This window comes from Clytia hemisphaerica, unplaced genomic scaffold (assembly GCF_902728285.1).
Source record: "Clytia hemisphaerica strain Z4C2 unplaced genomic scaffold, Clytia hemisphaerica genome assembly, whole genome shotgun sequence".
In the NCBI taxonomy this organism is placed as follows: domain Eukaryota; kingdom Metazoa; phylum Cnidaria; class Hydrozoa; order Leptothecata; family Clytiidae; genus Clytia; species Clytia hemisphaerica.
Genome location: NW_027104192.1, coordinates 1,338,804 through 1,351,619, shown reverse-complemented (window position 1 = coordinate 1,351,619; position 12,816 = coordinate 1,338,804). Strand labels below are relative to the sequence as shown.

The 12,816-nt window shown below is 35.0% G+C and overlaps 1 protein-coding gene across 2 annotated transcripts in view; it reads left to right on the top strand.

The window, feature by feature from the left end:
- The window catches only part of LOC136815169 (E3 ubiquitin-protein ligase HUWE1-like), a 49,821-nt gene that overhangs the window by 2,950 nt on the left and 34,055 nt on the right, over positions 1 to 12,816 (top strand). For both annotated transcript variants that reach the window (XM_067071620.1, XM_067071619.1), the window contains exons 2-25: positions 190 to 288; positions 921 to 1,055; positions 1,491 to 1,583; positions 2,126 to 2,278; positions 2,620 to 2,670; positions 2,869 to 2,946; positions 3,199 to 3,318; positions 3,434 to 3,533; positions 3,775 to 3,881; positions 4,079 to 4,229; positions 4,540 to 4,703; positions 4,909 to 5,010; positions 5,241 to 5,406; positions 5,601 to 5,855; positions 6,209 to 6,827; positions 7,940 to 7,994; positions 8,354 to 8,530; positions 8,873 to 9,115; positions 9,384 to 9,591; positions 9,946 to 10,234; positions 10,622 to 10,744; positions 11,131 to 11,195; positions 11,520 to 11,677; positions 12,225 to 12,500. In XM_067071620.1, coding sequence (XP_066927721.1) covers positions 190 to 288; positions 921 to 1,055; positions 1,491 to 1,583; positions 2,126 to 2,278; positions 2,620 to 2,670; positions 2,869 to 2,946; positions 3,199 to 3,318; positions 3,434 to 3,533; positions 3,775 to 3,881; positions 4,079 to 4,229; positions 4,540 to 4,703; positions 4,909 to 5,010; positions 5,241 to 5,406; positions 5,601 to 5,855; positions 6,209 to 6,827; positions 7,940 to 7,994; positions 8,354 to 8,530; positions 8,873 to 9,115; positions 9,384 to 9,591; positions 9,946 to 10,234; positions 10,622 to 10,744; positions 11,131 to 11,195; positions 11,520 to 11,677; positions 12,225 to 12,500 — 3,987 coding nt within the window. The remainder of the gene's footprint in view (positions 1 to 189; positions 289 to 920; positions 1,056 to 1,490; positions 1,584 to 2,125; positions 2,279 to 2,619; positions 2,671 to 2,868; positions 2,947 to 3,198; positions 3,319 to 3,433; positions 3,534 to 3,774; positions 3,882 to 4,078; positions 4,230 to 4,539; positions 4,704 to 4,908; positions 5,011 to 5,240; positions 5,407 to 5,600; positions 5,856 to 6,208; positions 6,828 to 7,939; positions 7,995 to 8,353; positions 8,531 to 8,872; positions 9,116 to 9,383; positions 9,592 to 9,945; positions 10,235 to 10,621; positions 10,745 to 11,130; positions 11,196 to 11,519; positions 11,678 to 12,224; positions 12,501 to 12,816) is intronic.

Sequence of the window (12,816 nt, the reverse complement as noted above, 5' to 3'; positions counted from 1 at the left end):
TGATGTCCTGCATGTTCCTCTGTAAATCTAATATATTTATGGGATTTACTCTTTCAAATTTGGCTGCAAACTGCCATATTGATCACTTTGATTGTTTTCTGAAAATAGTGCTGGGAAAACAGAAAATATTGAAATCTTAAAATGGATAAATAATGTATTATTGAATTAATTAAATATTTTTCTGTCTAGCCTGGAGACTGTCAGAAAGTCATCCAATTCTTGAAGACTTGCAGCGATGAAGAGCTTCTGCAAAAATTGGAACAAATCAATGTTTGGTATTTTGGCAAGGTAAGATATTATTCAAGCAGGACTGCCACTATAACAGGGCTCGAAATAACGGTCGGACATCGGACATTGTCTGACCCAATTGCTGAAATGTCCGCCCAAATCGATTCTAGTCGGACATCATGTCCGACCCAATTACTTTCGGTGCCTTCAAATAAATTGTCAGATGCGTTGTGAACTTTCCAAAAGAAATTATAATTTACATAGAATTAGTAACTTCTTTATTTACACACAAAAACTCTCCAAGTTGCGATCATTAGTGTCAGATATTCATTTTGTGTGATGCTTTTTCTCAACAAATGAAAGTATGCTTCAAGTAAAAATCATGGGCTTCTGACCATTAATTGGCATCGGTTTAGCTTCTTCGTGATCAATGTGAAATTCTATCAGAAACTTTTATTAGACATGAAGTATACCCCACATAAAAATCAATCGGACATGTCCGACCCATTTTACTTTAAAAGCCTTAGGACATGTCCGACCCAAATCAATTTTTGATCGGACAATGTGTCCGACCACCTAAATATCGTTATTTCGAGCCCTGCTATAAAACAAAGGTGTGAGGTCTTTAGAATGAATTCTTTATCAGCTCATTGAGTAATCTGAACCAAATTTTTTAATTTTTATTTCATTAGTGTGAACTTTATCACTGGATTGATGTGCTTGACCGCTTTGATGACATCTTGGCAACTGTTGCAAAACCCACTGATGGGCATCAATGGATTTTTCAATTTGATATGTTAAAAAATATCCTTGGTGATCATCAAGGCGTAAGGAATTCCCCAACTTATCTATCATACCTTAAGTGGATTTTCTTTTCTTTTTTTTTTGGCGAATCAAGTATCCATTTTTTGTATGGACAAAATTTCACAGATCAGCCTCTTATCACCCAATTTCTTTCATTTCATTTTTTTGGGATTTTGGCCGAATCCAGATTTTAAGTAGGACTAATTTTGGTCAAATGGCAAAATTTCGCAAAAATTTAATCCACATTAAAATTCAATCCACTTTAAGGTATCTTTTGAGGTATTATGGGTCATTCAAAAATGCGTATATGCTCCTTTTGGAGAGTGGGTCAATTTCACAATATTATATTTTGTGCGTAAACTCCAAAAGTAAATTTATTTGTTGTGTGATTCAAATTTTAACAACAAAAACTTGTATTTTTGTATTATTTCCATAATTTCGTCAATTTTCTTTTTTAGACACAACATCAGAGCTTGATATTTCACATTTTGAAATTTACTGCACTGTTGATTGAGCATTCCTATGCCAGACATCTTTACAATTCTGTTGAAGTAGGTACTCTTTTCTTTTTGCGTCTTCATACTCATCCTGACCTTCTCATAAACAGAAGCATATCTCTTTAAAATTCTTCCAATATACTGATACTGACAAATCTATCGGCTGTTGACTGGCAATTTGCCAGAAACAAAGAAAAATCTCTGGCAATTTGCTGGTACAAAAGAAGACACTTTTTACAACCTATGACAGCTGGCAATTTGCCAGCTACTGTTATTACAATGTCGGCTACACCAAACAAATAACCAGCTAATGGTTGGCAAAAACAAAGCTGGATAGTTGCTGACAAAAATTTCATGTCCTTTGAATGGCATGTATAGTCACATTTCTGTAATATGTTTCAACTAGAGGTATAACTAAAGCCTGATTGTATTTTTTTAAATACTGTAGTTGTTAATATCATGCCAGGTATAACTTTAGTAATGGCAGTTAGCGTTCACTAGAAGGCTATTTATTGTAATTTTTTCTCACAATTCAATAAGACAGAAAGCATCTATTAACCAGACCCTAGTAGTTTGATTTGTTGTTTGATCTCTAGCACTTGATCACTCTTCTGGATTGTGCTGATGGTGACATCATCCTGGCTGTACTCAACTTGATATACGTCTTCAGTAAACGATCAAATTATCTCTCTCGTTTACCATCTGAGAAGAAGAAAGTTTTGCAAGAAAAGTTGGTCGATTTAGCTCAGGTAAGAAGATAAAGATATCTGATAATGTTCTCTTTACTTCATAAGTTGTGTGAAATTGAAAAATTAATCTGGGATTATATCTAGGCTGAATTTCATTTTACTTCTACAAATATTCTGAATTAGGATGGACTAAACAGGATTTCGAAATAAGGATCAGACATTTTGTCCAACTTTTCAGACACAAAATTAGTCATAGTTTTTGATTGAAATGTACAGTTTGATTCTTTGCATTTGGTGCAATTCTTTATCCTATGTACCTTCTTTCACTAGTGTCTCTCTTCGAGTTTTTCTACTTAGCTTTAAAAATCTAAGGAGAAATGATAATTCACACTCTTTTTTAGACATGGGGAGGTTTGGAAGCAGGTTGTGCACTTGAGCAGTGTTGTTCAGAGGTATCATAAGTTTTATTAACAAGTTTTAAAACCTCATAATCTTTACTCTAAAACATACAGATCTTTTATCTTACATTTATTTAACAAACATTTTGCTGTACTAAAAGTGTCACATCCTAGTGCAATAAGAATGAATTCAATAAGCAATTTTTCAAGTGTGGCTTCCCTAAAACATCTAGGATAACCTTTTTCATTTAGGATGTCCCAACTGGAGCTGGGAATGTTTATTTTGAGTATTATGTGAATGACACAGATGGGAGCAGTGAAAACAGCAAGGTGAATTTTGATTTTAAGTTTAAATTTATAAGAACATAAGAGAGAGAGAGTGAACCATCCTAGATCATTAGGAATTGGCCTAGAAAAATTAAATATTAAATAAAATATCTCTAGGAAATTACTACGCGTAATAAGAACATAACTTATATTAATAGTAACTTGGCTTTTTAAAAATAACCACTTTATTTCTCACCACATGAATAATTTGACAAGAAAAGGAGAATGATGACATGTTCTTATGTAAATTTTAAGGGAAACGGATCTACAAGGTTTTGTATTGACCTTAAAAACATTCATCAAATATCAACCAGTAATGTTGGTGAACTCATGGAGAGCATTATCAAAGCTAAAAAGATTCCTGATAATATACAGGTAATAAATTATCAACATTCAGATGGTTTTAGATTATATTCTTTGTAGAGGCATGGTGTCATAAGATGAGAGAATAGTTACTGAAGAATATATTGCTATTTATCTATCTTTTTAGATGGCATTTTATCACAGATTGCGGTTGGCTCATGCTATGACAACTTACACTAAAAGGCTGCAATTTGTACAAGCTCGACTTCAAGCTTTGTCTATTTTGGGTAATAATTTTAACATTGTATTTTTTATTTCATAAAAGAGTTGAAGTATAAAGCCTGGCCTATTTCCAAACTATTATTTTAGGCTTTGTCTTTTGCAAAATTCGTACTATGTAGTAGAAATCTAGTTTTATGACCTATTTTTGATCACACACTTACATCGCATACTTTGAAACTTGCAGGTGATGCAGTCTTGCTATAAAATAGGTTAAATATTAAATTTATTTTTCAATCTTATGTTAAGTGTACTCCAATGCTGCAGTCCATGTTAACACTTTGGTCTACGATGGACTGATAGAAGAAATTGTAAATACACTAAAACATAATGAAATTGGATACAAAAAGCTAGCAGTAAGTCTGCTTTTTATAATTTGATTTAGCCATGCTTGTTGGCAAAGCCTGGATTTAATTTTAGTTAATTTTTATCAAGGAGATTTAATAGAGAAGGTTATTTTTCTCTTTATCGATGCCTTTCCCTTTTTGCTTCTTTCAGAGACAAACACCTTTCCAACAAAAAGTGACTTAGAAAATTACCTTAATTTTTACAGGAAGTCAAGGCATCTTGTTTAAAAACACTGACTGCAATAATTCATCTGGACCGTAATCCTCGCTTGCAATCCATTATTGACAGTACAGGAGCAACATCTTATCATGGGTTCTTACCAACACTTGTTCGACAGTGCATTCAGCACATGACAAGTAAGGCTATTTCACGACCTTACCAGTTGCACAATCTTTCAATCCCTTACTTGACTTCAATTTCATCTTTTTGTCAAAACAAGTTGATGCTATGCTGCAAGCTTTGTACTCCAACTTCTTAATAGATAGTTTGAATTTGATAGTTTTATACTTGAATACTACAAAATTGTTGGATGCAAAATTCTCTATTCAATCCCTTTAAAGTTTTAGTATAATTTTTATGACCATTCTTGACCCTTCTCAAATTCATGCGCATTGCAATCTGCTGCATTGATTATGATATTAACCATTAAAAAATCTTTAATTTTAGGAGCTGATCTGGAGCCTTTTCCACAACAGCTAGCAACATCACTTTTTTCATTTCTCTATCACTTGGCAAGTTATGAGTCAGGATGTGAAGCCTTAGTTGCATCAGGACTGATTGAACCACTTCTGAAAGTTGTTTTATGGCCTGGCCAAGACGATCATATCACAGTAAGTTTGGTGTAGAAAGAGAGTTCAATTTGAATTCTTTGTCAATAAAATTTAATTTAGATTACATCTAGATTACTTCTCTTCATTCCAGAATTTCTTTCACCTTATTTTTTATCAAAATTTATTTATAAGTTTGTAATAATAATAATCTCAAACTATAAACTGCCAAGACATTGCAAACCAGATTATGGAATTATCTTTCCAGTTTGTTACAAGAGCAGTACGTGTCATTGATCTCATCACCAATCTTGATATGGCAGCTTTTCAAACACATAATGGCCTAAATGCCCTTGTTGGAAGATTACAGGTATGATTTTTGTTTTTTCTAATTGCTCTCACTTGCTCTTTTGATTCCAACCTAGAAAACGAATTTGATTTACTTGAAAGAAACTTGTGTGTGGTGGCGCAGTCGCACAAAATAAGACTTTTTGTGTACCTTTTTGGAAATCTCAATTTAGACACAAAAAGCTCTTTCACAAAAGACATGGATAAAATTTATTTGATTGACAAATTTGATTCTTTTTTCTTCATTTTTAGAATGAAGTAAAACTATGTAGTGGTTTTCATGGTCCATCATTACCATCAACACCACCAATCCCACCAACAGGTAGCAGCGATGATGACTGTACAATGTCAACAGGATTGAATGAAAATGTCACAGAAACAGCCGCCAGTGGAACCGCCAGTGATGTGGAAATGAAAGGTGAGAAAGCATTATTTTTATACATTGATACTTAAAATGTGTTCTAAAGAAATTCTTGACTTTGTAAAGATACTTTAAATCCTTTCTTTAAAGCTATTTTCACAATGTTAACAACAATATTAGAAAAGTTGTTAAGCAATGCACACACACTGACCTGTTATAAACTTGTGCATGTAAACCGTATTTCTTTATAGAAGATGAGCCAACCACTTCCACATCAACATCAACACCATCATCAGCAACAATAATAACAAAACGAAACAATCACAATCAATGCCTGCCACAACGTGCTGCTCTTCTGAAGTCCATTTTGAATTTTCTGAAGAAAGCTATCCCAGATGCTGCATTTGTTGACATTACCCGCTCACTCATGGATGAGAACTTACAAAACGCTCTCAAAATGATCATCAGTAATGCTGAGTATTATGGTGCATTGTTGTTTTTACTTGGTAAGATTAAAGTTAGCCCCTTAACAATTTCAAGTCTAGGTTTGAAACCTTTGAAAGCCTTACTTAAAGGTCAAACCCAAACTTTCAGTGACTTATAGATTTAGGCTTGTTCATTTGAAGGCTGGCCAACTGGAGTTGGCTTGAATGAACCTTATTTGTTACAAAAGAGTTCAATGCAAAATACCATATAGCCAACTTGGCCCAGAGAATAAACATAACACTTAATAATATATTTATTTATATTAATAGTTTATTAAAGTCTATTCAGTTGTTCCTAATCAAGTGTTTTGCATAGTTTTACAGAGAAATATACAAATTAGATCTACTCACTTCAATTCCTTTTTCTTTAACAGCAACTGATGTTGTGACAGTCTTCATTTTCCATGAGCCCTCTATGTTATCAAGTCTTCAAGACAGTGGTTTGACATGGGTTGTTTTGAGAGCTCTTATAGTGAAAGATGTTCCTGCAACGCGTGAGAACCTTGCATCATTGCCAAACACTCTGAGTGCTTTATGCTTGAACACAAGAGGATTAGAGGCTTTCGTTCAGTGCAAACCGTTTGAACGACTGTTCCAAATTCTGGTCAGCCCTGAATATCTCCCTGCCATGAAACGCAGGAGAAGTTCTGATCCACAAGGTGACACTGCAATGCACTTAGGCTCTGCAATGGACGAGTTGATGCGTCATCAACCAACTCTGAAAACAGATGCTATGAAAGCAATAATCAAGCTCTTACAACGGTTATCAGAAATGGGTGCAGACAACAAGATCATTGCCTTCCATCCAACGGATACTTCAAAATCTACCAAAATGACTTCAAAAGAATCTCAAGAGACGTCTGCAGCAGTCTCAGCAACTCCTGAGGAACCTCTTTCTGATGATGAGATGGAGGAGGAATATCAATCACTTCTTATACGAAAACAAGACAAGAAAGAACATGAAGATACAGAACCACCTGTAGATCAAACCAAGTAGGTCTTTCTATTCGGTTTTTGTAAACAGTCACAAGGTCTTATCATTGGAAAGGTATCATCAGATAGAAAATAAATTCAAGCTTAAAGGCGCCCTAAGTAATTTTCATGACGTTAATGACTATAAACTAAAACTATCAAATATTTTGACAAACTAACGTTCGGAAGCTAAGATTTGAAATCCCAGACTCGCATTCCACACGTACTCGCGTTGAAATTCTTTATGTTTCTGAGCAAAAATCCTTTTCGATAAATATGGGTTGCATACTTCTACTATTGTAGGTATTCGTGGATTGAAGGTTTTTCTCAATCAAAGGTGGACTTATTGAATTGCTTAAAATCATGAAATGCAATATATTAAAATCATCGATTTGCTTATTTATCAAAAGATCATTTGTAGTATGAATATAAAATCCTTGACAAAGCAGTGATAATGAGATTCTTAAAACTACTTCTTTCTATCTCATATTTTTGTGTACAGTACCTGTTATGAGTTATCCATGACTTCTACATGTTTCATTTGTGTGTTCATCATTCAGAAAAACCACAACCTAGATAGTATGATAACGATGCAATTAAAGCACCAAAAACTTTCAGAACTCTCCAAGTAGATACTTACATCAAAGAGCTACAAAGTAAATCAAAGTGTGAAAGTGAGATCCGTGAAAGTGACATTTTATAACATCGCAATTAAAAGTCTTGCTGTATCCATATAAACTCGAGAAAAGTAAAGATAAAAATAACTTTAAAGATTTTTTGTTTGTTGACTTTCTTAACCCCAACCATTTCTAGTCTACACAATAGACTCGAAATAAGCTCGAAACAAAGGAAGATATGACATAAGCCTTAGACCATTTCAATTTCGATTTCAAGTCTTTTCAAAACAAAACATTCGAATCTTGAACTAAACATTCGAAAGCGCATTCGTCAATATGCAATGTCTTCTTTTTTTTCTCAATCGAACGCGAGGGAGACAGGATACGGTATATATCCCACCTCCACGCGATGTCTTTTGACCAATGAAATCGCTAGAATTTTACTGATTCGGGATAAGATATTAATGAGATATGAGATATTTATCACTCAATAAATCAATTTTGTTGTTTTTTTAGGTCAAAAACATCAGAAAGGAAGTTTGTTCCTGTTGTAGATTACGTGCTCAATGTGGTAAGTAAACATCACTTTCTTTATCGATTTAATGTAAAGTTGAAGTAGACTTTTTGTTCAGCTTATTATCAATGAGAGAACAGTTCTATTCAGCAGCATCAAAACGAAAAAGTTGAAGTTTTAGAAAGTGTCCTTTTTTCGGCATTTTTAAAAACGATGACATCTTCGATTTTCATTTGAATCTGCAAAACGTTGTATGGAAGAAAATTGAATATAGTCGCTAATTTCAAACAACAGGAGCTATATTATATGTGGCAGCATCTGACTCCAGTAAATCAGGAGTCAGTTTTCTCGTCGAGTTAGGGTTGAATGTTGTTAGATACTTTTCTGATGTTGTGGTACGTTCTCTCTTTTAACAGACGAAGTTTCTTGACAACATCCTCAGCAACAATGGTACAGATGATCACTGCGTCGAATTCGTTCGTTTGGACGGATTGCAACCTTTATACGGTTTGCTACAGATGCCCAACTTCCCACTTGAATTTCCACTAATGACTGCATGCCAATCAATCGCTCAAGTCTCCAAGTCTATAGCTGTAAGTTTATTTTCAATAGAACAGTAGTGGGGTAGTGTCTCTTTTTCAAATTCTTCTTCCTGTTACCCACTGACATTAGATCATCTCTTAACTTTTACTCTAGATTCGCCTATCTATAGTCCTGGATCCCCTGTATTTTACTACTAGTTTACCCTCCTGGTTCACCTTAAAACTACATGCATTCCCTGGGTTCACGTTTCACAAACATAAATCCTCCTATAGACCATTGAATTCAGGAATTCCATTGAATTCAGGAATTCTTTCCTTTTTTGGGGGTGGTATATCCATCTATTAAGTAATGAACTTTTTTACCATTTCATTTTCTGTATGTTTCATTTCCAGATGTTATCACAAGAAACAAAGGTCTTTAAAGAAGGGTTGAAGCAGCTTAACGACCTGATGGACAACTTAGATCAACTGTATGCAAACGTCAAAACATCTGGTTCAGTCCTTCTAAACGAATTAGCAGGCACTGACAACCCACTGGAAGCTCTGTACGACTCCACACAGACGCCCATCGTTCATGCAATGTCGGCTGTGCATGCTTATATCAACGTCTTTGTCTACCTTAGCCGTGGCGCTCAGGTATGAAGCACGCTTTTTTATAAGAACGGTTTTATAAGAACTCGATTCCAAATTTTAGCAATAACGTTGTTGACAATCTAGGCCTCGGATTTAAGAAATTTTTCAGCAATTAGTTAAATTGCCTAGTTCTAATCCCTAAGGAAATAAGAAGATGATGGCTATGTAAAAACATGTAGCGAATTTTTTTTACTATACCATGAATAAATTACTTTATGAAATCCATTTCTATTGTCTGAAATGCTTTGAATTACAATAACAATTTTCACAGTCTGACGTTCGAAACATGTCCATCCAAAACTGGGGCTCTGAACTTGGCAAGACCGTACTGGAGAAACTCAGTACGCTATACATGAAACTGGTGTGGGAAAGCAGTGCATTGTTAACCCTATGCACACCAAATATTGCTTCACAAGAAGACCTGTCCTTTGCTGCTGAAGACTTGGAGAAATTGACTATGAAAAAGATAGAGAAAGAAGGTATGGTTATTTTCGTAGTACCCCTTCTCTTTTAGCGATTTCACAGTCAAAATGAATCATGGGTATTCAGGACTGATTGTACCCACATTACGGCCTCCCGCTGGTTACACGCAAAAACATCGAAAATTTCATGCTAACAGAAAGTCGTTATTAGAGCACGTTGATCCCACAATTACCATGATCGAACGTAATGGTTGGAAAAATTAGAATGAACTCAATCACCTTTTTTTCAAGCAAAATAAATTACTTACAATTGATTCTTTCAAAAAGCAAAAAGTATTGGAGCCATTTGTGTCATCGGTACTATTCACGTTTGAGTCCAATTCATGTTTATTTTATAATTCAACTTTTTAGAAAGTGGCGAAGTGAGCAACAAGAAAGGGATGACACAAATCACACTCATGAAATGGTTACTCACTTCTTCCTCGCATCTTGGGCGAGCTCTTGCCGAATTGTTCGGCCTCTTAGTTCATCAATGTGTCGGTATGGACCAAGGTTCTCGTCTCCGAAGACACGCGCCCAACTCTAATCAACCTGTTGCACCATCTGTCAAAGCACGGTCCATTGCAACGTTGTTAACAAGACTTCTTATGAAGGGATTGTCTTGGAAATGCCCGGATAGCATCAAAGTTCCTCGGTTGAGGTTAGTAGGGTTCACCAACATGGTTTCATCCTAGTTTTTATGTTGAATTGAAACTCTTTGTTCTTTTGTCAGTTTGGGTGCGAGCTAAGCGATAAAAAAACAAGCAAGAAATCTAACACATGTGAATTCATTATAGTTATGCCATGAAAATCCTTCAGTAGAAAAATGATTCCTTGGTAGCACGAATAATACATTCTATTAAGTTGTCGATGATTAGGACACAGGGTAGTCCATTCGGAGACAAAATCTGTTTTTTTTTTCAAATAAAAAAAAGCCAATATTTTGAATAAACTGAAGATCAAATCTTGAGTCAAATAGGGCTCTTTAGAGAAGATTTAAAATGAAACTTTATAAACTGTCTGAAATGTTTTTTCTCCTTTTTTACAGGTTGACGTTTTACATTTGTTCTGTTGGATTTTCGACACCGATGCTATTTGACAATCTGAAAAATCCATATCATCTCATGCTGCAAGAATTCCAAAAAGCTGGTGGTTTAGAAGCTCTTTTTGAGTAAGTGATCTTTGTAAATCACTTAGAAACCTGCATTTGCTGACCTAACCGACCAGAGATGGCATTCTCTATTTGCTTTAGTTCCTGTTAGTTCACAAATCTATAGTATTCAATGCCCGCTTAACTACATTCAACTCCTCTAATTCGAATTTCTAATCTGAATCTTTCTGTAAATCGAACTAAAACATTGGTCCCTAACTGTAAAGTAGTGTAAACGGTCTCTATAACTCGAAACTTTCTCTAATTTGATGAAAGTTAATTAGTCCTTTGAAAATCGAATTTTAGAGAGAGGCAACTGTAGTAATACCTGTCACACACAAACCTTTACCCTAAGCTCTCTCACTCACTACCAAGAAAAGTCTATGAAATTTCCTAAACTTTTCTAGCGCATTTGACGTTGTATTACAAGAATATATCATTGGTAAAAGACACGAAGATATCAAATCTACAGGTTCGATTTCATTTACAATAACCGATTTATACCACAATTTGTCCCATGATGTGAAGATCTAATTTTACGTCACCGACGTGTATTGACAGCTTTTTTGTGCTTGCTATCTTATCCTGACCTTAAAACTAATACTCGAGATACGAACCGCTCCATTTGACAGAGTGAGATATTTTTGAGTCAATGCAACAGCTTCAGACATTTTTTGACGCGTTTTGACGTCATTCCTACTGGTGAACACGGACCCAGTTTCATCAAGCTTTTAAGGGTTGGTGGAAATAGGTGTAGTGTATTTAACTGTGTTTTTAAATACGATTCTTTCTTCAGTGGGTATTGGTGAATTCCTGGAAGGATGGCTTGGTTTGGTCAACCGTTTGGCGAATACTAAATATTTATTCGAATCAACGCATACATTGCCGACCACGTCTTTTGTACCTGGTCACGAGCCTTTCAATTCTGCCGAGTTCATGGTTTACGTTCATAAGGTATGTGTGAGGAATTACCTCATAATTAGAGTGCGAATCGCTTTCTGTTTTTGCTTTCTGTTTTGTAACAATTAGGCTGACTAAGGCACTGAAGAGCTTAACCCTAACACTGGGAATTCGAGGGACGACGCTATTTCATGCATGGTTAGCATCCAAATTCATTCCAGACAGTAGTCGAGAGCGATACTATGCTCCTCCTGTTGATTATGTATCACAACCATTAATCCTCTAAAGGTCTTCTCACTCCACCTCGCCCCAAAAAGCTTAATAAAACTTGGCTAAATCTTTGTGAGAATGAAACTTACGAGACTATCTTTTTTAAATTGATATATTGTCTTCTTTGTGGCATTTTTTCAAATTTTCTTTAATAGCAATTGAAAACCTACAAAGGTGTGTCCAATTTTAAGTAGGAAGTAAAATTTCAACAAGGAACATTTATTTACTGTAAATCTTCTTTTGCCTTATACTGAATTATTAATAAAAGGTTTGCTTTCCTACTTTCATATCCCAGAATAATATTTTCACATACATTGTATTATGTTTACAGTATGCTTTCAACTCGATTATGAAATTATGGGATGAAAGAGTCTTCAAGAATTCTGACAATCATCTCGTTGCTGAGCGTATCCTCAGTATTTTTTGTCACATTCTAAAAGGCGAATCACAGCTACCCGAGAAATTTTTACAATCAGCAGCCAGTAAAGGAGCAGACGAGAAATCAAAAAAGAACGGATTATTGACTGAGATTTACCGGACCCCAGCACCGACCACTTTCGGCACACAGTCTACAGCAGAAATTGTTAATGAAACTTTCGTGCAGCAGGTTCGTTCTTATTCAAGTTGTTCTAATTAGAGTTTTATTAATTCCAGCCAACATTTCGTATTAAAGGTTGGACCAGATCTCGTGCTAGGTTTTTACGTGGGAACGTGAGGACGCTGCTTGTATATCTAATGTCCTTCGACAAAATCAGCGTAATGAAAAATTATGAAAATAGAGTTGTCGGTACCAGTACCAGTAGTCAGTTGTTAAAAAGTCGTCTGGCTGATTGAAATGTTAAGATGATATCTTCTTTCAGTCAAAAATTACTGCTTAAACTTTTACGTCTGTAGACTGAAATCAATTTAGTTAAAATTTATTG